The sequence below is a fragment of the Pteropus medius genome, unplaced genomic scaffold (assembly GCF_902729225.1).
Source record: "Pteropus medius unplaced genomic scaffold, Ma_sr-lr_union100, whole genome shotgun sequence".
NCBI classification, from domain to species: Eukaryota; Metazoa; Chordata; class Mammalia; order Chiroptera; family Pteropodidae; genus Pteropus; species Pteropus medius.
This window is the reverse complement of record NW_024349802.1, coordinates 27,069,128-27,095,311: the sequence shown is the minus strand read 5'-3', so window position 1 is coordinate 27,095,311 and position 26,184 is coordinate 27,069,128. Positions and strand designations below refer to the sequence as shown.

General features: G+C 35.7%; 1 protein-coding gene across 2 annotated transcripts in view; it reads left to right on the top strand.

The window, feature by feature from the left end:
- The window catches only part of UBE2E2 (ubiquitin conjugating enzyme E2 E2), a 287,961-nt gene that overhangs the window by 206,847 nt on the left and 54,930 nt on the right, over positions 1–26,184 (top strand). For both annotated transcript variants that reach the window (XM_039836763.1, XM_039836764.1), the window contains exon 4: positions 21,701–21,833. In XM_039836763.1, coding sequence (XP_039692697.1) covers positions 21,701–21,833 — 133 coding nt within the window. The remainder of the gene's footprint in view (positions 1–21,700; positions 21,834–26,184) is intronic.

The following is a 26,184-nucleotide window of genomic DNA, read 5'->3' as shown; positions in this document are numbered from 1 at the left end:
TCAAAATTGGCTCATTAATTGTGACAAATGTACCATACTAATATGTTAATAATAAGGGAAACTGGCTGTAGGGTATATGAGAATTGTGTACTATCTTTGCAATGTATCTATAAATCTAAAATTTTTGAAATAAAAAGTTTATTTTTAAAAAAATCACCCTTCCAAAAATAGTTAATCATATATTTATTCAATATCTGTTCTGCCTTCGGCACTTTTTGGTCAGTTGTACAAGTGTCAGTTCTTTGTGAATTCACTGAATCGATAAACATTCTTCGAGTATCTGTAGTGCTTCAGGCACCACTGCAGTTGCCTAGGGTGCTAAGATTATAAGGCACACAGTGCCTCCTCCCAAGGGATTCCAGTCTGCTGGAGACAACATAACCTGGGATAAGAGTTGCCACAGAGATAGAAGTAATGGCCTGTGGGAAACTAGGGATAGGGGTCATTTATGTTGCTGGGGTTAGAGTGATACCAGTGTTACAAAATGGCTAACTGAGAAAAAGGCAGTGAACTGAACCCCAAAGGAAATTTAGACAAAAATCTGACAGAGTTATAGCAAAGGTACAGTGATGTTCAGAAGAAATGAGTCATGAGAACAACTGTATGAGTGGTGACTAACTACAAGTAGGATTTCCAGTCCCAGCAGGAAACAAGTTTAACATAAGCCAGCAGTTAGTTTTCTTATATCAAAAACTGATGTGAGACAGGAAAATATTAAGAATATAACCTACAAGAACAAAAAAGTAGTATTTCTTTTCTCCTGGATAAGGAACTGGTCTTTACGAAAATAGCAAATCCAATTCTACTTTCATTTAGTCATCTTTTTACCTATTATATGCAGAAAATCATCTTTAAGTTAGATATACAAAAAATTAGAGAGGAGTCAGAGAATCAAAAGAAGCATCAAAATGGAAAATAAAAGCCATTTTAAAAGCCATAAAATTGCTTAATAGAGAAAAAGATTTCTACCTCCCTATAACTTTCCAGTCCCTGAAAAGATATTATCGTAAGGGCACTGACAATGTTTTTTTGAACAGAAGCAGAGAAAAACACCTTAAATTCAGCAAAATTAAATAAAGCATAAGAAAAACTTTTCTAGTTTAAGGTAAATTAAACATAAATAATTTAAACTCAGTAATGGGGGACTGCCCTTTTTATTTAGGGAGATGTCCTGCCCTTTACTGGAAATCTAGAAATGGAGATGATTGTTTCCAACTCAGATAAACGGTATTCTTTGATTTGAATATATTAGATACTAAACACATTTTAGCACAAATGTAAAATAGCAGTGACTATTTTGTGATCTTAACACATAAATATGACAGTTACATTTGGATCAGGTTCTCAAAGGAAAATTAAATTCATCAAAAGCAAAGAAGAATCCCAGCTGGCATAAGCACTTGAGAGATTCAAAGATAGGGTTTTCCTGTAATATATTCTATTCTCAACCTTTTGTTTTAGCTTTAACATTTCTATCCCTTCAAATGCTACTCCAGCCAGTCCACCTGCATCAAATGAATAATAGCTTTTTATTAGTAGTAGCATTTTTTTCTATATGTAGACAATAAGAGTTCCCATCTTTAGAAGTAATTTTTTTTCTTTAGAATCAGACTACTCTTACAATTTTCACTTGAACTAATTACGGGGTGCTTTCAGAGCTTTGCTTTCTCATATACTACATATATTGTAGTCACACTATGTCCTTAGCATTTGTTTCGGTTTATAAAGAATACAATTAGCCTTTTTAATGCTTAGTTCAGTCACAATTAAAGCTCCCCTAATGGTTAGGATTGGTCTTTCCAAGGCTGAGAAGGTACTTTTAATTATTCATTCCTCGGTTTGTTTCTTACAGCAGCCTCAGCTGTGCTTTGTTATTCAAAGGTTAATGCAAACTGAGAAGTGGGTAAATTAAATCTGCTTGGCAGCCAACAACACTACTGTATTAGCAGAGTCTGTAGATGGGGATGGGCAGTGTAAGTTATTTACACCGTTGCAGCCCTGCCAAAAACAGAAACCACTAAATCCCTCAAAGATGGCCTATATTGACAGGAATTATTATGGAATACTACAAATTGGTGGTTCTTAAATGGCAGATCTTCAGTAAAATCTGTTTGTTTTGTTTACAAACAGAGAAGACAGTGGCTGAAATCTGAAAGGTAATAATAGCTTCTGTAGAAAATTGATGTAGATACCATGACTAATGAACTTTGTATAATATTAAATCACCAAAATGAGTGCTGGAAGTCACTCCTATAAATGTTTTACAAGGGTAGACTGCAAAGTCTCACATGCAAGCGCGGGCATAATAGACTGTTCTGAGACAGCTAAGCAGTATGAAAGTGCAGTCATAGCTCTACCCCTGTGAGCAATGTAAGAAACAAAATGTTTCTAGATCTTTTCATTTGCTTCTGTTTTAAAAACATGTGTTCTTAACAGCTATGGAATCGGGAATTTTGTAGACTCCTAAGGATGCCCTATAGAAATAGTGGCACAATGTGGGAGTGGGGTCATAACTCAGTACATACTATGAATACACCAAAAGGTGAAAGTAACTTCTTAGTCTTTTATTTGTTACCCATTCTCTCTTCACCAGAGTGTTTGTGTGGCTGGTCTCTTAAAAACTCACCTTCAGGTGGGGCAGCACTTGTGCCAAGAGCCCCCAGAGCTCAGTCAGGTATCTTCCATCCCTTCTCGGTGGAGCAGATAGTATAGACCGATGCTACGTGCCCTGTTCTTACTCCCTTTGACCAAAACATCTTATGACTTTTGCTGATGGGCTGAAGGGAAGAAAGAAGGATAGGCGATGAAATCTGTGCCTGTCATTGAAAATCCGAATTTTCTTTTTTTAACACAAAGCCTGATACTTTCATGAAAGCCACTCTAAAGCATTAGGAAATCCAGGTTTATGAGATTAAATAGGGGTTTAAGGAGGGAAAAAATGAGTTGAGATATCTTATTTGAGAATAATAATACCATGTCACATTGTTGTGAAGGTTAAAGAAGATAATGCATATGAAAGTGCTTTGTATACTCTATAAACCTATCCAGAGATTAAATGTTGTTAAATATTAACTAAATATTATTATGTAAATATTATTAACTAAGTTGCTGCGTTTTTAAATAATATAGGGATTTACATGTTTTCTTCAGACCATAATAACTCGAATCTGCTTTTTATTGGTACTTGGTTGTAATCTTAACCAGTTCTAGTCTCTTAAACAGAAATGTAGAGAGCTAATGCTGGCAACAATTAGTTTATTATTAGTGCTTCCCTGTCTTCCATTTCTCCCACTTCCAGTCTGTGCTAAGCCTTTCCGTCAGAGCATTGTGTGGGAAAGATGAGCTTTTGAATAACGTAATACTAGGTTTGAACTCAGCCCACCATTTATGTACTTCTTATAACACCACTACAAGGTAAATAAATATAACACCCCTTCACGTAAGAAAACTGAAGCTCAGAGAAGTATGAAAAGTTCACATTGTCTGGCACATAGGATATGATCAGTAAATAGTGGATCTTACTATATCATGGGGATTTCATTGTGTGATCCCTACTTAGAACCTTCCATCAGTGCCCGTCAACCTTTAATATACATACCAATCATCTTGAGATTTTTTTTTAACATAGATTCTGATTCAGTAGGTCTGCATAATGCTGCTGCTCTCTAGACCATACTGAGGCCCTCAGCTTCTCCATGGTCTGTGATAGTGGTTCTCAACCCCAGGTGCTCATTAAATTGTAAATCTGCTGGTCTAGGGTGGGACCCTGGCTGTTCTTTGATTTTGTTTTGTTTTGTTGAAGTTTCAGAAGCGGTTCAAACTTTTCTAAAAGCACTGGACTCCCTTTATTCAAAGAAATCATGTGAGATATACATATGGATGGGTGGATGGATGGCTAGATGATAGATAGATTATTCATGCATATACACACACATAACATAGTGAAGTTTCTAGTTGAATCTCAGGTGAGAGGGGGCCACAGAGGTTAGTGATCCCAAAAGACTTCAGTGGAGCCCTCAGCTCCTAGAAGCAAAAAATTTGAAAACCACAGGTATGCAGAATACATTTCCAGTTCCCGTCACAACATTTAAGGCCCTACACTCACTAATCTAAGTCACCTGGCATTATTTGCTATTCTCCCAAGAGGGAACTCACTTTCTTCCTCTTTTTTGCTTTTTTCCCTCATTGCCTTTAACCTGTTATGCTCTATCTTCCTGTACTTTTTGAAATCAGCTTTATCTTTCAGACCCAGCTTTATTACCATCCCTTTTATGAAGTCTTTTCCTAGAGAAGGTACAGTCCATTTCAGAACCACCTATGAGACATGTTCAAACCACATGCTTGCTCTTGAGAGTCAGATGTTTCTTCTTCTCAGGTCACTGTTGAGTTGAGACCTGGTACTGCTGTGGTGCAAGAAAGCCCACCCACCAGGAAATGAAATCATTCTTTTTGCAGGGCTCTCATAGCAATTCGACTATGAATCCCATGGAGAACATATATCTTGCCATCTCTCAAGTTGCCCAGATAGGAATCCCCCGGGGATCAGGACTGGTTGGCTTGTTTTGTTTTGTCCAGATTACTGTACAGTGCCCTATATGTAATAGGCACTGAGGAAAAGGTAAGGAACCACTGAAAGTAAGTCTCAGTACCCTATAGCCAGTGTTTTGGTCTTGTGGAGATCTTGATCTCCTGAAGTAATCATAGGGAAGTTTTGAATTAAGTCCACCAAATACCACCTTACTGACCCTCAATCAATGTCTTGTTGTGCTGGATTATTATTTACAGGGTCTGTTTTAGCCACATAGCACCTTTCTTCCCCCACAGAGCTGACATTTAGTGTATCTTTTCCTAAACTTGGGGGGAAAAAAAGTGTCTCTATATTTAGTTATTTGTTTTTGTTGAAGTGGTAATATGCATATATCATGGAGGTAAGAGGACAGATTTTAAAGCTACTATTAAAGAGCATATGAGAATTTTGGCCTGGTGCTATCTCAGATATTATAATAGGTTGGAAAGTACAAAGCTAAAGCTGTTCTTTTTTTTTTTTTTTTTTTTTTTTAAACACAAAGCCTGATTTCTGTTACCTTTCTGGTAACTACTAGTCCATTATCCATGCCCATGAGTCTCTGTTTGTTTCTCCTGTTCATTTGTTGCTTTTAGGTTTATATCCCACATATGTGATATCATATGATTTTCAACCATTTCCATCTGGCTTATTTCGCTTAGTATGGTTATTTCAAGGTCCATCCATGTTGTTGCAAATGACAATATTTTATCTCTCCTAATGGCTAATATTCCATTGTATGTATGTACCACAGCTTCTTTAGCCAATCATCTATCGTAGGACACTTCGGTTGCTTCCATGTCCTGGCCACTGTGGATAATGCTGCTATGAACATTGGTGTGCAAATATCTTTTCAAATATGAAGCTTTAAGTCTTTGGGGTAAACACCCAGTAGAGGGATTGCTGGATCATATGGTAGGTCAATTCTTAGTTTTTCGGGAAACCTTCATACCACTTTCCATAGTGGCTGTACCAATTTGCAGTCCCACCAGCAGTGTATGAGGGTTCCTTTTTCTCCGTATCCTCTCCAGCATTTGTTATTACTTGTTCTGTTGATGATAGCCATTCTAACAGGTGAGATGGTATCTCATTGTGATTTTGATTTGCATTTCCCTAATAGCTAGCAATGTTGAGCATCTTTTCATATATTTGTTGACCATTTGTATTTCCTCTAGGGAGAAATGTCTGTTCAGTTCCTCTGCCCATTTTTTGATTGGATTGTTTGAGTTTTTTTTGTTATTGAATCATATGAGTTCTTTGGATATTTTGGATATTAGGTCCCTATCGGTGGTGTTGCTTGTAAATATATTTTCCCATTTGGATGGTTGTCTCTTTACCTTGTTGATGGTTTCTTTTGCTGAGCAGAAGCTTTTTAGTTTGATGTAGTCCCATTTATTTATTTTTGCTCTTCCCTTGCCTTTGAGGTCAAATTCATAAAATCTTCTTTATGTCCAAGGTCCTTGAGTTTAGTTCCTATGTTTTCTTCTATGCATTTTATTGTGGTCCTTGTATTCTGGTCTTATATTCAGGTCCTTAATCCATTTTGAGTTAATTTTGGTGTGTGGTGATAGACAACAGTATATTTTCATTCTTTTGCAGGTGTCTTTCCAGTTTTCCCAGCACCATTTATTGAAGAGGCTTTCCTTTCTCCATTGTATATTTTTGACATTTTCATCTAAAATTATTTGCCCATATAAATATGAGTTTATTCTGGACTCTCGATTCTGTTCCACTGGTCTGTGTGTCTATTTTTCTGCCAATACCATGCTGTTTTGATTAATGTCACTTTGTAGTATAATTTGAAGTCGGGCAGAGCGATGCCTCCAGCCTCGTTCTTATTTCTCGGGATGGCTTTGGCTATTCAGGGTCTTTTGTGCTTCCATACAAATCTGATAATTTTTTGTTCTGTTTGTTTAAAAAATACCGATGGGAATTGGATGGAGATTGCATTAAATCTGTAGAATGCATTAGGTAATATGGTCATTTTAACTATGTTGATTCTTCCAATCCAAGAACACGGAATATCTTTCTATTTCTTTGTATCTTCTTCGATATCTTTTAAAAGGGTCTTGTAGTTTTCATTATATGGTCTTTCACATGCTTCATTAGATTTATTCCTAGGTATTTTGTTGTTGCTGTTGCAATTGCAAAAAGAATTATTTTTTCCACTTTTTTTTCTGACACTTCATTATTAGAGTATAGGAATGCTATGGATTTTTGAACATTGATTTTGTATTCAGAGACTTTATTGTATTTGCTTATCATTTCTAGTAGTGTTCTTGTGGAGTCTTTAGGGTTTTCTATATAGAGAATCATGTCATCTGCAAATAGTGACAGTTTGACTTCTTCGTTTCCTATTTGGATGCCTTTTATATCTTTCTCTTGCCTGATTTCACTCGCTAGGACCTCCAATGTTATATTGAATAAGAGTGGTGATAGTGGACAGCCTTGCCTTGTTCCTGATCTTAGAGGAAAGGTTTTTAGTTTTTCACCACTAAGTGTAATGTTGGCTGAGGGCTTGTCATATATGGCCTTTATTATATTAAGGTACTTTCCTTCTTATACCGATTTTATTAAGAGTTTTGATCATAAATAGGTAATGTATCTTCTCAAAGGCTTTTTCTGCTTCTATTGATATGATCATATGATTCTTATGTTTTAATTTGTTAATGCGGTGTATCACATTAATCGATCTGTGTATGTTGAACCATCCCTGTGCCCCTAGGATGAAGCCCAATTTATTGTGGTGTATAATCTTTTTAATATGTTTTTGTATTCGCTTCTCTAGTATCTTATTTAGGATTTTTGCATCTATGTTCATGAGAGATATTGGTGTGTAGTTTTCTTTGTTTGTGTTATCTTTACTAGGTTTTGGTATCAAGGTAATATTGGCCTCATAAAATGAGTTGAGAAGTATTGCCTCCTCTTCGATTTTTTGGAAGAGTTTGAAGAGAATAGATATTAAGTCTTCTTTGAATGTTTGGTAGGATTCACTAGTGAAGCCATCTGTTCCTGGACTTTTACTTTTTGATAGGTTTTCGATGATCATTTCAATTTCCATACTGCTGATCAGTCTATTTAGATTTTCCAGTTCTTATTGATTCCATCTAGGAAGGTTGTATTTTTCTAAGTACTGGTCTTTTTCTTCTAGGTTATTAAATTTGGTGTTATATACTTTTTCATAGTATTCTTGTATGATCCTTTGTATTTCTGCAATGTCAGTTGTAATTTCCCTTCTTTCATCCCTGATTTTGTTTATTTGTGTCCTTTCTCTTTTTTCTTTAGTGACTGTAGGCAGGGATTTGTCAATTTTATTAACCTCAAAGAACCAGCTCTTTGTTGTATTTATTTTTTCTTTTTTTTTTTTTTGTTCGTTTTCAATTTCATTTATTTCTGCTCTAATTTTTATTATTTCCTTCCTTCTGCTGACATTAGGCTTCATTTGTTCTTCCTTTACTAGTTTTTTAAGATGAAGTGTTAGGTTGTTTATTTGGGCTTGTTCTTGTTTTTGGAGGTAGACCTGTAATATGAACTTTCCTCTTATGACTGCTTTTGCCGTGTCCCAAAAGTTTTGATATGTTGTACTACCATTATCATTCATTTCTATGTATCTCTTGATCTCTGTTATTCTTCAGTAGCATGTTGTTTAATCTCCATTTAGTTGTGATTCTTTCCACTTTCTTTTTACAGTTGATCTCTAGTTTCAAAACATTATGATCAGAGAATATGGTTGGTATGATTTCAACTCTCATGTATTTGTTGAACCTCTCTCTGTGTCCCAGTATGTGACTGATTCTTGAGAATGTTCCATATGCACTAGAGAAGAATGTATAAGCAGCTGTTTTGGGATGGAAGGCTCTGTAAATGTCAATTATGTCCAGTTGGTCTAATGTATCACATAAGAATGTTATTTTTTTTATTGGTTTTCCGTTTGGTTGATTTGTCCATATCTGACAGTGGGGTATTTAGGTCCCCTTCTATTTCTATAATAGTGTTTTGGTCTGTTTCTCCCTTTAGTTCTGTTAGTAATTGCTTTACATATTTCGGGGCTCTCTGATTGGGAGCATAGATATTAATAAATGTTATGTCTTCTTGGTGCATGAGTCCCTTTATCATTATGAAGTGTTCCTCAGTATCTTTCTTTACCTTTTTTATTTTGAAGTCTATTTCATCTGATATTAGTACTGCTACTCTTGCTTTTTTCTCTGAATGCCATTTGCTTGAAATATCATTTTCCACCCTTTCACTTTGAGTCTATATTTGTCTTCGGAACTGAGATGTGTCTTCTGGAGGCAGCATATGGTTAGGTTTTGCTTTTTTATCCAATCTGCAACTCTGTGCCTTTTTATTGGTGAGTTCAGTCTATTTACATTTAGGGTGATTATTGAAATATGAGATCTTCTTATAGCCATTTTATCTTTTGGTTTCTGATAGCTCGGTGTTTCCATTGCTTCCTAGTCCTTATGTTTCTGTTTTCTTTATTTTGATGGGCTTTCGTGGATTTTCCCTCTGGTCCTTCTTATTTTATGTTATATACTTTGGTTCTGAATCTTTGGCCTGTGGTTACCATTAAGAATATGAAAAGGATATATGTGTGTGTATATGTATGTATGTATGTATGTATACACACACACACACACACACACACATATATACATACATACAGTCTTCCCTTTTCTTTTGTGTGTGCCTTATCTCCATTCCCCTTTGCAAATTTGGATCTTTGAATCTTCCCTTTTCAGTCATTGTTGTCTCAATCTGTCCCTATGTATGCTGAACATTCATTACTATCTAACTATAGCAATTCTCTTATGATTTAAGCTTATAATACCTTGTTACCAGTAAGGGTTGCACTCCTCTGCTTTTATCAGCCTGCTACTCCTAATTATGCATTTTCTTTTTTTTTTGTCATTTTGTTTTATGTGAGCTGACCTCTTTCAGTATTTCCTGTAGTGCAGGCCTTGTAGTAGAGAATTCCCTCAATTTTTGTATGTCTGGAAAGGTCTTTATTTCTCCTTCATATTTAAAGGAGAGCTTAGCTGGATACATTATTCTTGGCTGGTAGTTCCTTTCATTTAATAGTTTGAATGAATATTTGATTCCACTTCTTTCTAGCTTGTAAGGTTTGCACTGAGAAGTCCAACGATAATCTAATGGATTTTCCTTCTGGTTACCATCTTATTTTCCCTAGCTGCCCTGAGAATTCTGTCTTTGTCGTTGATTTCTGATCATTTTAATACAATGTGTCTTGGTGAAGACCTTTTTGGGTTGAGGTAGTTGGGTGTTCTGTTGACTTTTTGAATTCCAAGCTCCAGCTCATTCCTTAGATTTGGGAAATTCTCATCCATTATTTGTCTGAAAATGCTTTCTAGTCCCTGCTCCTTTTCCTCTCCTTTGAGAATGCCTATTATTCTTATGTTTCCTCTCCTAATGGTATCAGCTAGTTCTTGTATTTCTCTTTCATTATTTATCATTCTTCGGTTTCTCTCTTCTTCCTTCTGATTTATTTCTAGATTTCTGTCTTCGATATCACTGATCCTTTCCTCCATTTGGTCACCTCTGTTTCCCAAGCTTGCTATTTCATTTTTCAACTCTTGCAGTGTGTTCTTTATCTCCAGAAGATCTATTCGGTTCTTTTTGAGTGTTTCAGTCTCCTTGCTAAAGAACTCATTCTGCTGATCTAGTTGTTTTTTCAATTCCTGATATTGTTGATATGATTTGTTTCAGATCTCACTGAGTTTTTCAGAAGTACCATCCTGAATTCTCTGTCATTTAAGTGGCATATTTCTGTGTCTGTAAACTTATTTTCTGGAGATTTTTCTCTTTCTTTCTGAGATGCCTTGTCACCTTGGTTGTTCACGGTGTTTAATGGACTATTTCTTTGCCTGGGCATTGATGGAAGTGTTAATGGAAGTGTGTTCTGCTTTTCTTTTTTCCAGAAAGATTTATTATGTAATGGTTCCTAGCCTGTTGCAAATAAAGTGTTTTTCTTTTGGTTTCCAGTAGGTGGCATCTAAGCCTTTTGGATCTCTGCTTTATATAAAGTATTAATAATGTCCTTTTTTTTTCCTTACAGATGTTTAATCATGTTCGCTACCCTCAGTCTCAGTTCTTGTCAGTGTTAGTGAGAGTTTCGGTAGCGTTTGCTCAGATTCCCCTGTGGCTCTGCAGCGTTCCGTCTCAGAGGGTATGGGGGGAGGGGCCCTCTGGGTTGGAAGTTGGAGGCTGCGGCTCAGCCTCAGTTTTGCATCCGCAGCTTGTAAAAATCAACTGTTGTTTCTCTTCTGTCCCCACTTTTCTACCATCCCCGTTTCTCTACCTTCTGCCCTGAGGACTGGGCACTGCTGCCGGTGGAGTGGAGCTCACAGCACTCTCAGGCAGGGCTGTTCAGGGAAGTCACCACTCCTCTTCCCCTCCCCCTCCTCCTACAGGGAGCTCCAGCAGCTGCGAAAGACAGCTTCTTTGTTTCTCTCAGGGGTTCACCTGTTGTAGCTCTTATGCGCAGATCCCACATTCAGATGTACGGGTGTGCAGTTGGGTGTTTTTTGTTGAGTTTTAGGTGTTCGGCTTATTGTTGTTTCAAGGGGAGAGATCTGGGAACATCTTTCACGCCGCCATGTTTAATCCAATCTCCTAAAGCTGTTCTTTACTGAATTATAAACCAAGAAAGGTGGGACTTACCAGTCATTTTTCAGTTTCTTTCATGAGCTCAGTATTGAATGAGGAGAAGCATGGAGGGCAGAGAGAGACTTTAGCATGGAAGATGTCACGCAGCAGGTACATAAAAGGGAAATTAGAGCTGCTAAAGAGAAACTCTTCTATTTTCATGTCTTGAGTCCAGGGCTAAGTGAGCTTTGGGATGCTGATTCAACCCAACTGGTTTTTCACCTGATAATAATAATAAATGGACCAGGCACTATTTTAAGCTCTTTAAATATATTAACTCATTTAATGGCCTCATAAACTCTATGAGGTAGCCACTCTTTCAAAGATGAAGAAACAGCAGGAGGTTAAATAACTTGCCTTAAATTATAGCATAAGTGGACGTACTAATAGACTGGTCTTTTACTAAAGATGCTTTTTTATTAGTCTTCAGCAAACCTTTACTATGTATCTGTATGTACACAGTTTGGTTTTACTGTTAGTCTTCTAGTTGCTTGCTTCCTCTTCCTCTTCTTTGCTAACCTTGGCCTCCAGGCAGCCTAGTAGAAGCCAGATAGCAGTATCAGAGCTAGAGAAAAATCATGCAGGTTGTAGGATATCACAGCTGAGATTTTTCTAGAAGAAATTAGGCAGCTGTATGAAGAAATTGTTGTTTACCATATTCCTATCCAAGAAATAAAAGGTGTTCTCAGCCAATGAAGAGTGCGTTGAATGTATGAAGGTATTTAACTTACTTGGGAAACATACCGCCTTGATAGTAACTCTGGATACAAAAGTAGTTAAATGTAAAAGTAGTTAAATGTCCCTAAGATCTGCCCCATCTAACTTTCAAATGGAATTTTTACTTTGTCGTACTATAAATGTTAGAAAGTTATAAAGCTGCATTTGGAATAATACCAAAGAACTTTACATTCTGTCCTTAATGAGTGGTAACATTTTTGAGAACTGAAAAATTTTGAGAAGGATCTGGCTTGCACTCTTGTTAAAAGCTTGTTTAACCTACAGATAAGATCAGTAGACACATTAAAGATCTACAACCTTCCCGTCTAACACATATATGGGGAAATTTTAAAATAATAAAGAAACATTACTTGCTCCATTGGCTACTTCGCATGCCAAAACTGTCCTTACAGTACAGACAAGAGAGGCTAACTTTGGAAGCCCCGAGTGCCTTAAGACCTTTCATTTCTCATACAGAGTAGAGGAAAAAACAAGAGTTGGTGTGGGAGATGGATAACAAAAGCTGTGTTTCAAGAAAAAAAAAATGGTGGATTTGCTAAAGAAATAAAGAGAATAGTCAAAGATCACTATTTCTGGTTTGAAAAGCTAAAAAAATTTTTTTTTGATGGCTGTAATAAAAATGGCTATTTACCAAACCCCTGAATCTAGTCTTTGAAACATACCTAGGATGAAAAGGTAAAAGCAAATCCAGATACTGGTTTTGGTCTCTGGTCTCTTACCTTAATAAGGCAATTTATCATAATAGCAACCATACAGTTTTTCCTGCTGAGTCTTCATATCTAAATTAGCAGCAGTTTGTGACATAGTAAAAGCTTCTCCTTAGGATCAGAGTGCTTAGGTTTTCTCCTGTAGGTACGGTCTGGGGCAAAGCACTTCACTTTGTAAACCCTTAATTTTATCACTTTTGAAATGAAGGCTTTCGATAGACGTGATTATCAATGTGAGAGGAGCTTTTTTTTTTCCCCCCAAATTATTCTTTCTTTTTCCCTCCCTCACCCCATATATACATTCTAAGAATCACTATTGAAGTGAGTCATTTTTCCTGTGAGGAGAAGGTATATTTAAAAGGAAGAAAAAGGTTGAGAATAACTCGATTAACTTATTTCTAGAGTTTGTTCACCTAACTTAAAAGGATTAAAATTCTATAATTCAGTATTAAGTAATTCTGATTAATATTATACCTAATTGTCTAACTCAGTGGAATTCCAGTCCAGTTCTAATGCTTATCTTTGTGTTATGAAAAAGTTGAACTAAATGGTTTCTTAATCACTTTATCATTGTAATCTTACTTCTAACCACTCAAATATATAAAATAATATTTGTTTCTTTTTGACTCTCCCATTTATCTTCGTGTTTACAAGTGTCTGTATCTTATAAAAATGTGACTTAGAAGGAAAAGGAAGAATATGGTTTTGCCCTGCAGTCTTCCTTTCTCCTCAGTTTCTCTACTTCTCCCTGCTCACTGTTTCATACAGTTGTGTCTCTTACAATATTGTTGCAAAGTTATGCACTCACTGCAATATATCACACATTTGGAAGATTAAACACACAACCACACACAACCACAGACATCCTTACACATTATATAGAAAGAAGCAAGGAAGTCTAAGGTGTCATGAACTTACTAAGAGTCTTCCATCCTCAATAATGTAAGAGGGTTAGTTTAATCAGTAAGCATACTATCTTGCTAGCTACTGCCTTCCCTGGAAAAAGATTATTAAGCAGTAATTATTTTTTTTGTTTAAAATCTCTTTTCCTCCCCTTTCTCCCCTCTGCTAGTTGTTAACACGGTTAACAAAGGGTATAAAGTAGATGACAGTACTGACTTTAAGATTTGATAAAAAATAGCTGTAGTCAACAGAAATCTTTTTTTTTCATCTTTACATCTCAAATCTGAAAAGTGTGATTGAGAATAAAGGCCCTCTCATTTATTAAGCACTAATTGACAAAAAGTATAAAATAATTATTTTCTTTGGAATACTTCAAGAATAAGAACCAGATGACACATAAGGACTAGAAAGAAAATATGTAAAGGAGAAAATATTAACAGTCCAGTTCTGCCTGAAGTTTAGTGCACGGAATAGATTTTTCCTGTCAGCACTATTATATCCTAACTGCCTAAGATGTGATGGTAGACTTTGGTGGTATTAGTTTTTCTTTTTAATTACTATATAAGCATAGAGAACCTCAGAAATTTATGAAATGCCATCTCCATTTGTCCTCTCAAAGGCTACAGTCCCAGCCTGTTTCTCAACACCCTTGGCCATAGATGCCTTTCCACTATCAGAATGAATTCTTTTTTCCTGTGATACAGGTAATGCTGTTGCTTAACATTTCTTCTTTCCCCAGTATTAAAGATCCCATAAATAACTGTTTTCATAATGCTATGTTTGCATAGAATGTTATCACTTCCAAAGAACCTAGCCTTTGGGGGTTAAGAAGATGTCCTGGAGGAGAATGTAGCTATGACCTAAAGAACAAATAGAATGGTCAGACCTATAGAGCATCTTATCCAAAAACCAGGAGGCAAGAAAGAGCCCAGCTTCCTTGGAGGCTTTACAAGTAATTCCGGTGTGATTGGAGAATGGAATTTGAAGAGAGGGGAGTGGCAAGGGATGAGGCCAGAGATGTAAGCCAGAGCCAGATCTTCATGAAAGATTTTGTATACTACAAAGGAATTGATTGGGCTTGATCTTGAAGGTATTAAGAAGCCAAAGAAAACAGGGAAACAGAAGGTTCCATTTAAAAGATTTTATGGAGGTTGCCCTATCTGTAGTTTAGTAGATGGAATGGAGGAAGGCAAGACTGGAGACAGGGAAACCACAGAGGATGCTGGTGCCATCACCTGAGAGCTGATGCAGCCAGTAGACAGATTACAGAAATATTATAGAGTAAAGTTGGAGATTTAAAAGAGAGTAGAAGGAGGAATCATACAGAGTCAAGGATGATTCTCGGGTCTCTGACCAGATTAGAGATTCATTCCATCATTGTTTGGTAGGTTGTTTGTGAGATACCCAGAATGAAGGTGAAAAGCAAGGTGGCTGAGGGCAGAACCCCTAGGAGGTAGACACTGAAGAGGTGTCATTGAAGAGAACAAAAAATTGGAGTAGTACCCAAATTAGAGACTTGTGGAGAGATACCTGGGGAGGAGTTGTTCGGGGGATGGGAGTAGGGGGCGGTACAGAGAGTTTTAGTAAAATGAAGACAAAAAGCACTGTTAGATGTAGCAACAAAGAGCTTACTTAGCCCATGATGTCGAGAACTCTGAAGACACTTTTCCCCTCATTTCCTCCCCCATCTTTTTTTTTTTTTTTCCCCCTCATTTCATTCAGACAGTTTTGTGGCACTTCCCCTTTTCAACTGCCTTTCCACTTGTCCATTTGTATCTGTAACTGATCTGGGCCTTGCCTTCATATCTTCTTTTAAGGGATGGGAACTACCCTTTCCTTCCAGTCTGACACTAGAGAAACACATACATCATTGTGTTGTAAGCCAGCAGCTCAGTATTCCTGCAGTTGTTTACTTCCACGGGGACTTTGGACGTTGGCACAGCATACCGTTTGTGTGTGAACAATGTGCCTCCCTACTGGAAGGGGGGGAATTCAGCTACACTGAGTCTGACAGATAAGCAGGGATCGATGGAGATCCTGGGAAGTTAGTTCCCTCACCCACTGTGCCCCTGTCAATTTCAGGTTAGTATTAGCACATCAGAGATTGTCTGCAAAGGCAAGTTCCTTGTCCTGTGGAACCAGGATTCCAGCATTGCCCCAGCATCCTTCCTCTTTGCCTATCTCAGAGTCAGTGTTAAATGAAAAGGCAGCAGACACAGCCAAAACTCTTGGTCACAACTGTGGCATGGGACATTGAAAGTATTCAGATATATTTAAAGCATCTTACAATCTTAAATAAAGAGAGTGAGTGCTTAGTCCTTTTCAGCATTTTTATTATAAATGTGTAATATTTTATGTATACGTAAGGAAGAGCTCATCCACTGTAGGCAGCAGCATAGAAAGCTGAATTCAGTTTACATTCTCTAACAGAATTTCTCCAAGCAACAACTTTGGGCATTCAACAAATTTATAATTTGCTCACTGCTATAATAGATTGTAATAGATTTATCCAATTGCACTTTATTTTGAAATTTAACTGTTAGCTGTGTTTATTTTTCTTTAAAAAATAAAATCTGAAAATAAAAAATATTAAGGGTATCAGTGGGATGGGAGACCACCTAGGAAGACCAGGTGCTATAGGCATAAAAAAAAATAAAAAATAAGGGATTATAAACTGACAAGGTCATTGCAATCTGTGAGGTCAACCAAGTGCCTCACCTAAAAAAAAAATGTATCAATTGTTAAGAATATAGCAAATGAGAGAGCATTGCTAAATAATCTCATATCTAAAAATCCTTATACTAAATAAAAATTCTATTCTCTGAAAAATTGGATTTCCTGGGAGCGGCAACTATGAATTCTGAGGTTCGGCCCTATCTGAATATACATTATAAGATCAGGTTGTGGTATGATGATGATGATGATTTATGCACAGATCTTGGTAGCCTGTCTTCCAATTCTAGAATCTTGAAACCTTTCTTATAAAATCACCAGGCGATTAACCTTTTGAGTGTGTTGATGAACTTATGTATCATCCACAAGGTGTAACAACAACCACAAAAGCAACTAACATTTGGAAGTTTACTGTTCGGGACCTTATAGAACCCTTTTTCCAAGCTCCGTGATTACAGTTCTACTAAAATATTACAGTTGCTCCATGAGGTTGGTGCTGTTATTGCCTCGTTTTGCAGATGAGGAAATGACAGATTGCATATTTACCTAGAGTCGTACAGATTTTCAGTAGCAGGGCTAGGATTCAGACAAGCAAGTCTGGCTAAGAGCCTGTTCATATTCTTCACTACCGCTCTATACTGCAGGTGTCCTCTGATACCAACTTTTATTTGATTAACTAAAGGGAGAAACGATCATTAAAAGTATAAAACAGTCTGCAGCATCTGCTTCTCACTTCTTTGGTCCAAAGTATGAAAAAGCTCATTCTTCTCTTTTGTATAGATCCAAATAATTCTGTTATATTAAAAAGCCATTTTGGTCAATATGGGCTACTAGAGCATCTAGATCCGCATTGTCCAATATATGTGACCACTAGCCACATGGAGCTGTTTAGATTTAAATTCATTAAAATCTAATGAAATTGAAAATCCACTTTCTTATTCTCACTAGCTTTATTTTAAGTGCCTAATGGTCATTTGTGGCTAGTAATTACCTTATTGGGTAAGGATAAAAACTAGAACATTTCCATCATCACAAAGTTTTATCAGAAGGCACTGCTCTAGAAGAGTACTGTAGAATAGAAATATGATGTGAGCCACATGTGTAATTTTTAATTTTCTAGTAGCCGCATTAAAAAAGTAAAAAGAAATAGGTGAAGTTAATTTTAGTATATTTTTAGCCCAGTATATCCCACATATTATCATGTCAACATTTAATTAACAAAAAGTAATCATATATTTTCCTTTTTTTGCATTGTCAGCAAAATTTGGTATATATTTTGCATTTACAGCACATCTCAGCTTGAACTAGCAATATTTCAAGTGTTCAATAGCTACATGACTACCATGTTGTACAACACTGTTTTGGACTTTTACACCAGGTTTCTCAACTGGGACATATCAAAATGGGAGTAAGACAGAGGTCTGTGTAGTTTAAGAACTACTGCTATCAGCTTTGGGATCGCAAGTGGTGCAGACATGTCATTTGTAAGATGATAGATGAGGCCAGAAAGTATTTTCTTTAAAAAGTTGCAGTTTGGCATCATAAACCAACTCAGACTACTAATGTTAGCTGTGTTATTTAATCCACTGTTAATAATTGCATAGACCGCTGACTGACTTCAAAGAACCAGTAAAATTTGAAGTTCTGACCAAGAGCCAAATAAAACTTGGAATAGGCACAAATTGATTATAAGTTATCTACAGATATTACTTACTTTTGTGAGGTATCTCCTGCCTTGGTGGCAGTATTCAGTGACGACTCATTTAGCCTAAGTTATATAACAAACTAGCTATATATAAATATATACACACACATACATATAAGTATGTAATTTTATCTATTTATACAGTTAGTTATATGTAGTGACTCATAGAAATTATATCTTTGAATTTAGGAAATGTGTCTGTGCACATTGTTTTATAGCTGTGTACTCTCCTTGTATATTTTTTAATCTAAATTTCTTCATCTACCTTAAAGTAATATTGTAACTACAAACCTATAATTTACTCTACTTTTAAGCCTTTCCTTCTGATAAACTTATCTATGCATGTTGGGTCTAATTATAGCTCAGCGTAACCATGTGTGTTATTCATTGAATGAGTAAGCTTGTCTGGCAACAAGGGACTGTTGTTGCGAAAGCTTAATTTTCATCTGGCCTGAATGTGTTATGTCTGCACCTTACTGTCAGCTTCAGGAGAGGCAGGTAAAGGGGAAGATGGGGCAGAAATGCTATACTCCGCTTCCTTGCCCCACTGCTTCTCAGTATATTTCAACACTTTGAAATAAATTTGGCCGTGATTTTATTTTTTTCTTCACCTTTCTTAAATAAGAGAAATCAAAAACTGGAGATAACACTGAACTTTCCTTTATTCTCCATCTTCTTATCTACTCCCTCCCATCACCCACTCCACCTCTACTCTGTTCCTTGCACAACCACGATGATGAATTTAGATATCGTTCCAGTTCATTTTTTAAAAGATTTTAACATATATCTATGTATAATATAAAATATTGTTTTATGTTTCTAGTTTATACAGTAGGATCACACTGTACATGTGCTGCAACTTGCTGTTCTCACATAGCATTTCAGTAGACTTTTTTGGCATACTTTTCCTTAGTATGAAAATTTGTGATAGATATATAAGAACATATTGAACATATAAGCAAATTATGAAACCTAGTCATAAACTCCTGAATCCACCATATATACAGAGAAGTAAAACATTATCAGAACTGTTGAAGCTCCTGTGTGCTACCTTCCACCCTCTGATTCCACTCAAGAAACTACTCTTTTGAACTTTTTTCATTTTTTTTTTTTTTTGCCTTACTACATGTGTATGTGTCCCTAAAAAATATATTTTCTTGTTTGCTTGTTTTTAAACATTGTAGAAATAGCATCATATCATACACATTCTTTTTACGCTTGCTTTTTTTATTTAGTATTTTAAAGATTTATTCATGTTAATCTGTATATTTTCACTGCTATGTAGTAGTATTCCTTTGAGTGAATTTTTACATTTTTCTGTCAGTGGACATTAATGTTGTTTCCAGTTTTGCTATTACAAATAGTGTTTACATGAACATTCTTGCACATGTCTTCTGGTAAACATATATAAAAATTTCTCTGAGCTATGTACCTAGGAATGCAATTGCTGTTTTGCACTATAGGAGTATATACATTCAACTTAAGTAGATAGGTCCACATTCTTTTTTTAAGTCCACATTCATCTCCAGAGTGATTGAACATACTCATCAGCATTGTATAAGACTTCTTGTTTTTCCACGTCCTGATCAATACTTGGTTTTGTCAGGCATTAATTTTTGCCTATATATTTTGTCAAAAAATATATTGAATTGTAATTTTAAGTTTGATTTCCCTGATTTTAATGAGATTGAGCATTTTATATGATTATTGTCTATTCTTGTTTCCTCTTCATAGAAATGCCTGTCTGTGTCTTTTCTAATGGATTATTAGTCTCTTTCTTATTGATTCATAGGAATTTGTATATTCTGAGCACTAGAATATGGTCAATTTTATATTATCCAAATATCTTGTCTCAGTTTGTAGTTTGCCTTGTCACTCTTTAGTCATCCTCTAAAAAAAACCTTTTGACTTTTGCATTTAAGTGCTTAATTCATCTGCAACAGAATTTTCTGTATTTATTGATGTAGACAACAAATTTGTTTTCCAAATACAAAAACTGGTTTCATAGTCCCATCAGTTTTGATATATATCAGATTTCCAGATGTGCGTGGAAAAGTTTGAATTTCTTTGAGCTTCCAAACACATTTTAAAGAATCAACTTAAAGTATCACTTTAAAAAAACTTTTGGACTTTTTATTCTCATTGCATTGGATCAGCTTAGAGGAAATTGATTTGGAATACAGTTGATTTTTTCATATTAATCTTATATCCAGCCATTTTGTTATGCTTTTTTATTAAGTTTTAATAAATCGTCTAGAGATATTTGGGAGTTTTCTGTGTACCTAAATACTGCAGATGTTAACAGTTTTATTTCTTCCATCTCAATCTGTATGCCTTTCGTTTTTCCCTTATGTCTTTCATACCTTGATGAATATGATCTCTACTACAATAATGATTTGAAGTGGATATAATAGACATCCTTGTCTTGTTCCTCAATTTTTAAAGAATGTGCTTTTAATATTTTACCGTTGAATGTATTAGTTGCTGTAAGGGTTTTAGTAGATGCCCTTTATCATGTTAAAGAAGTTTCCTATTCCAATTTTGCTAAGAGTTTTTAACATAAATGGCTATTATTAGAGCCTGTTGGGTATTTTTTATGCATCTGTTGAAATTAACATTTTTTCTACTTTAATCTGTCAGTGAGGTAAATTTCATTAATAATTTTCTATTATTAAACTATCCTTATGTTCCCAGAATAATCCCAACTTGGTTAAGATGTGTGCTTTTTTGATATATTATTCAACAGTGCATTTTTTGTAAATATAAACTGATTTCAAAATAAGAAGGAATAGAAACTAAATCTCTGTTGACAATAAAATCTTTCCCAGTACCTTAACAGGGTATGTGGAGACTTTCAGGCTATTAGATGTAGGCATTAGCTTGATGTAGCAAAAAGAACGCTGGAAAGCTACGTTATTTTTGTCCTGTTCACTTGAGAGAATTAATACAATTCAATTGACTAGTGTGGGCCTTATGTTCCTCAGTTTCTCTGAGACTCAGGGACATATTTTTGCTGCTGGTAGCCATGTGGCTTCACTTGCTTTGCTGTTAATCCATCATTATCCAACAAACATTTACTTACTAGGCACTAAGGACAATGCAAAATCTATTCCTCAGTGAAGTTCTATTCTAGGGAGAGACAGAAAAAGTAAACAGTTAAAAAAACACTGTTATAAAATGGAATGATACATCTTATCTACTACAGATCATTCTGATCCTCAGGTGTGGGGTTGGATTGGAGTAGGCAGAGAGTCTGGGTAGAGAGAGAGGGAGAAAAGAGGTGGGACAGTTTTATGGATGATGAACAGTTACTGATCTCCATGAACCTCATTTGTGTTCTTAGTAGTTAACAAAGGTTATTAGACTATTTTTTTTCTCTACCTGCCCTTTTGGCTTTGAAAACTTGTCTCTTTGACTCTTTGACTTTTCAGGACCTCACTAATAATCTCATGCTTTATTAAACATTTGTGCTCCTGCTTCTCGTTTATGGTCCTTCACATCTTTTGTTCCATAGATTTAGGGTTGTTGAATGACAAAATGGAATCTTCTTTTTTCTGTTTTAAGAAATACCAACATATTTCATTTATAGACTACCGATGATATCGACAAATGAATCATCGTATAGAATTAACATTAATTTTATTGTTTTTATGAAATTGCTGAATTTATTGTTACCATAAGACTTTTTTAATTCCAGGCTTTATATGATCTCTAAGCACATTTCATTTGTATGTCTTATTTCAGCGCTGGACCCAAAGGAGACAACATTTATGAATGGAGATCAACTATACTGGGACCCCCAGGATCTGTCTATGAAGGAGGGGTGTTCTTTCTTGACATTACCTTTTCACCAGACTATCCATTTAAACCCCCTAAGGTCAGTATAAAGTATTCTTCCATTTTTAGCAATGTATATTGTTTTCTATGTATATGCATATACATATTCTTAAATATACATACCGAGAAATGCATGTCTATTTTGTTAGCATAGACCGCTTCCCAGGGCAGATTGTATGGAAAAGGAAACAGAATGTGAAAAATTACAGGTCGTTCCCCCACCCCAGCCTTTACTCATATTTCATTGCTTTTTCTCATCCTTTCTCAGTGTCTCCTTCTGAGGTATATGTTTAAATGTAACATTAGACAGCATGTTATGGCTGGAAGTAGGGGAGTAAAGTTGGGCTGTGCCAGCCCTCGAGCCCAGAGAACCAGACATAACCTGAAGCTGGAGCCAGAGCCAAGCCCAGGAGCCAGACTAAAGGAAGAGGGAATCCCACCAAGGAAAGACTTATGGCACCAGCTATGGAGCTTTGGGTTTTGGAGCCTCAGTGGTTCAGTTGCTTACATGAATTACACATGTGCTACAATGGAAAGTGATGCACAAAGACTTAAAAATCATGCCAAGAAAATTCAGTAAAGTATTTGTAATAGTCTATTAGTACAAAATGATTAGTACAAACAAAAGTCATACATCGATGACTAAAGAAAGTGTAAGAATATAGTGTAATCAAAACATGGGAGAATTTTCACCTATTTAAACTGAGATTATATTCTTTAAGAATTCTTCACATTCATTTCTACTGACCATAAATCAGCCATTTGATGAGTTTCAGTTCATTCTCCACTTTAGAAAGGAAAAGATCCTAAGGACACTGACCCTATATAGTTGTTGATTTTGTTGTTGATTATTGCTACTAGGATTACCCACATGGTCCTCCACCCAACCTGACTCAAGCTCAGATAGATCTTTCCCTGTAAACCAGCACCAGTCACCACCAGGTCAGTTGGTGGCATCACCAAGTCACTCCAGCCAAGAATTTCCACATCTCCCAGTTTAATTTCCGTAACCAATGCCTCTCCAGATCTCTTGGCCTCTAGGCTTCTGCCTTTCCAAACAATGAGTCCCAGAGCTGCCAGAGGGAGCGTCCAAACCACATTGACCTTGTGTATTGACCACCAAGAAAGTATTCTTATTTGACCTGACTTAACCTCTCAATGCATAGGGAAGTAAAACTTATTTGAGTTGTAGGTTGGAGTAAACAGTTTTAAAAAGCAAGAATAAGACTATATTTTCCCATGACTTTTGTAATTCCCTTCCCTTTCTCCTACCTTCCCTCTCTGTTTTCCTCTCTCTTCCTTTTTTTCTTCCATTCCATTATTGCTCACATATTGTTTTGATATCAAAGCAAAAAGTAATAACTATAATTTTACCAAAGAAGAAACCAAGGCACAGAGAAACTTAAGTAAGTAACTTACCCAGCATTATGCAGCAAGCAAATAGTGGTGTCAGGATTTTAAACCAAGAAGTCTACATTCTTTACTACATTCTTTACTACATTACACAATGCATTTTATCCAGGCTGACAGAGCTAGTGGCACTGATGACCGCTCAGAGTTGCATTTGGTATGTTTTCAGTGACAAAGCCATGGTATATCTAATACGTATTTTCTCCTTTAATTGGATGAGACCTTCTGTCTTTGCATTCTACTTTGGACCATCCCGTAAATCACCTAGAGTATCTGTTACACCACCAGTGATGTGAGGACCCCTCCTGACAGCCTCTTCAGTAAAGGAAGTTCAGAGTGGGGAAGAGGAGGGAACACTCAGATCAGGCAGTTGTGCAGCTTTAAGTCTGTGTGGTCTGTTCTATGAAATATACATCTCAGAAAGTGTGTGGGCTTGTGCAAGTTTTTCATGACAGAAATGTATAGATTAAACAAAGCTAACAGGGAAAACTAATAAATTAGATAAAATAATTCAACTTCTGAAAAAACCTTGATAGACTGGAAGGATGAGCCAAAACTAACAAGATGGGCTTTAACATGGCCAAATGTGTAGTGTTTCATAGAGAATCAGAAAGAAATTATGATATTATAGGAAAGAGAGATCTGCTATTTTTCATATAAATAAAATTTGTGGGCTTTTGGCTATAATTCTTTGGGAACCTGAGGTTCTTGAAGCTTTAAGGAGAAATTTTTAGGAGTACAACCTCCAGAACTCTGAACCATTCTCCCGAATCTCGAGTGCCTTTTTCACTTCTAAGCTCATCATTTTAAAAAGAGCAAACTGGAATAAGCTGGGGAGAGAGAGAGAGTTATTAGCAGTCTTGAGTTTCTTCACTGGGTCAAGCACTGCAGTGAGCATCAGCTGTGCCAGCTCATTTCTTCTCCAGAATACCCAGGTCAGGCTAGGATGTTCCCTTTCACAGATGATGAAGCTTAGAGAGATTTTCCAATAATGTCCAACCAAGAATCTTCTGAACTATGACTCCCAGGACCATGGACTTTCCACTGAATTATACACAGTTCCCCTGGAGATGTTTACTAGTTAAAACAGGACATAGGACGAATGTGATATTTGTCCTCAGATTTTTCAGGAACTATAGTGCAGGTTGGGGTTAGATTTTATCCTGGATGACTAAATGGGACAAAAATAGAAGCAAGAGGGTGCTAGTTATAGGAAAGTAGATTTCAATTCTATATGAAGAAAATAGCTAGACAGTCTGCTTTTGAATAGCTGTACTTCTGAGACACTGGGCTTCCCTTTACCCAGGAGTATTATTTTTTAAAAAAAAAGCTGAATTAGTACTTGTCAAGATTATCACTAGAAAAAATTAAATCTCTCCACTGAACGAATTTGATTAGACACTCTCTTAAGACAAAGGTAACTCATCACAATTTAAATGCACATTTATTAGAAACCTGTGGGAAGTTTTTCAAAGGAAATTATCACCACCTAATTTATCAGTTTTAGAAATCAGATTTTGTAGACAGGTATGTTACTCTAAGGGGAGAAAACTTCATGTGTATCTTAAAAGCTGTTAACTAAAACACTTTTATTATTACTAGTTTTGTTCTCTGTTGCCTTCATCCTATTCTCTTTTCCAGCAACCTTAGCCACACATTTTGACTCAGGCAGTATTTCCCAATACTCTGAAGAATGAACCAGTATTGCAGAGTAGGTGTCAAGGAGAATTGTTGGTGAGAGCAGAGGCTCAGCATAAATAAATCTAATTGGCTATCTATTGGTTATCAAATATCCATAAAATTAGTCTAGCATGATTGGATCCATGTGATGACTTTTCCCAAACTCTCATACTTGAATTCTTAGTGAGGACTTTTGTATATATACTGTAGCGCTCAAACGCATCTCTTAAAGGTCAGTGGAGTCATTTGGATGACTCTTCTCGCCACAGGAACTTTTGGGGAGTAGGGCTTCAGTTTGAACATCCCACACTCTGATGCCTAATTTTTCAAAATCAGAGATGAACTTTTCAATAATTTCTTTGAGAATTCACCTAAATTCTAATAAGGCAAGTAAAACTTTTTAATTAAGAATGTAATATTCATTAAACTTAATATACTAGTTTTAAATAGGTTTGAATACTAGTACTTTAAAATGCTATATCTCAGTACAATTTTTGTACATTGCTTTTCTTATATGTGTAATCAATATGTTTATGCATCTTTTACCAAATCTACAGCATTTTTGTATGACATCATTAGTTGGATCTGAAGTATCAGTTGCCAAGTCTTTAGTTGAATTTTTAACATTATTTCTCTTGGAAAATTATCTGTTTAATGAAACTTTAGGAATTTATGGCCAAAAAGAAGAGCATAATAAATTACTGATATGCCCCAAAGTTTTTTAATACTGTATTTCTTTTTCAGTGTAGATATATATTTTAATGTTATGATTCAGATATGTATTTATTTTTAAAGTAGAAATTGCTTTGTATCTTATTGGGAATTATATTTTCTTATCTCATTTTATAGATAATTACTTCTATGCTCAAAATCTCTTTTTTATTTCAAAAGTCTAATACATATTTTAATATTTTAATTTTACAAAGTCTACATATTTGTAATAGAATAAAAAGTAATTGCAGATAAGCAAAAGGAAAATATTTAAAATACCTGTAATTCTAACCCAAAAAGTAATTACTTATGCTATTTTGTACATCTCTTTTGAGATTTTCGTTCTCTGCATACATATGTATATATACATATAAATATATTTTCATATACACATATAATATATACACATAAAAATTGTGCCATGTTACCTATGGTTTCAGAATTAGTTTTTTACCTAATATTATATATTCACCCAACATTATATATATATGTCCAACAAACATATACCCACATTACAATTATAGTGGCTACATAGTATCCAGTTATATAAATATATCAAATTTAATTAATTTCCTGTGATTGGACATTTA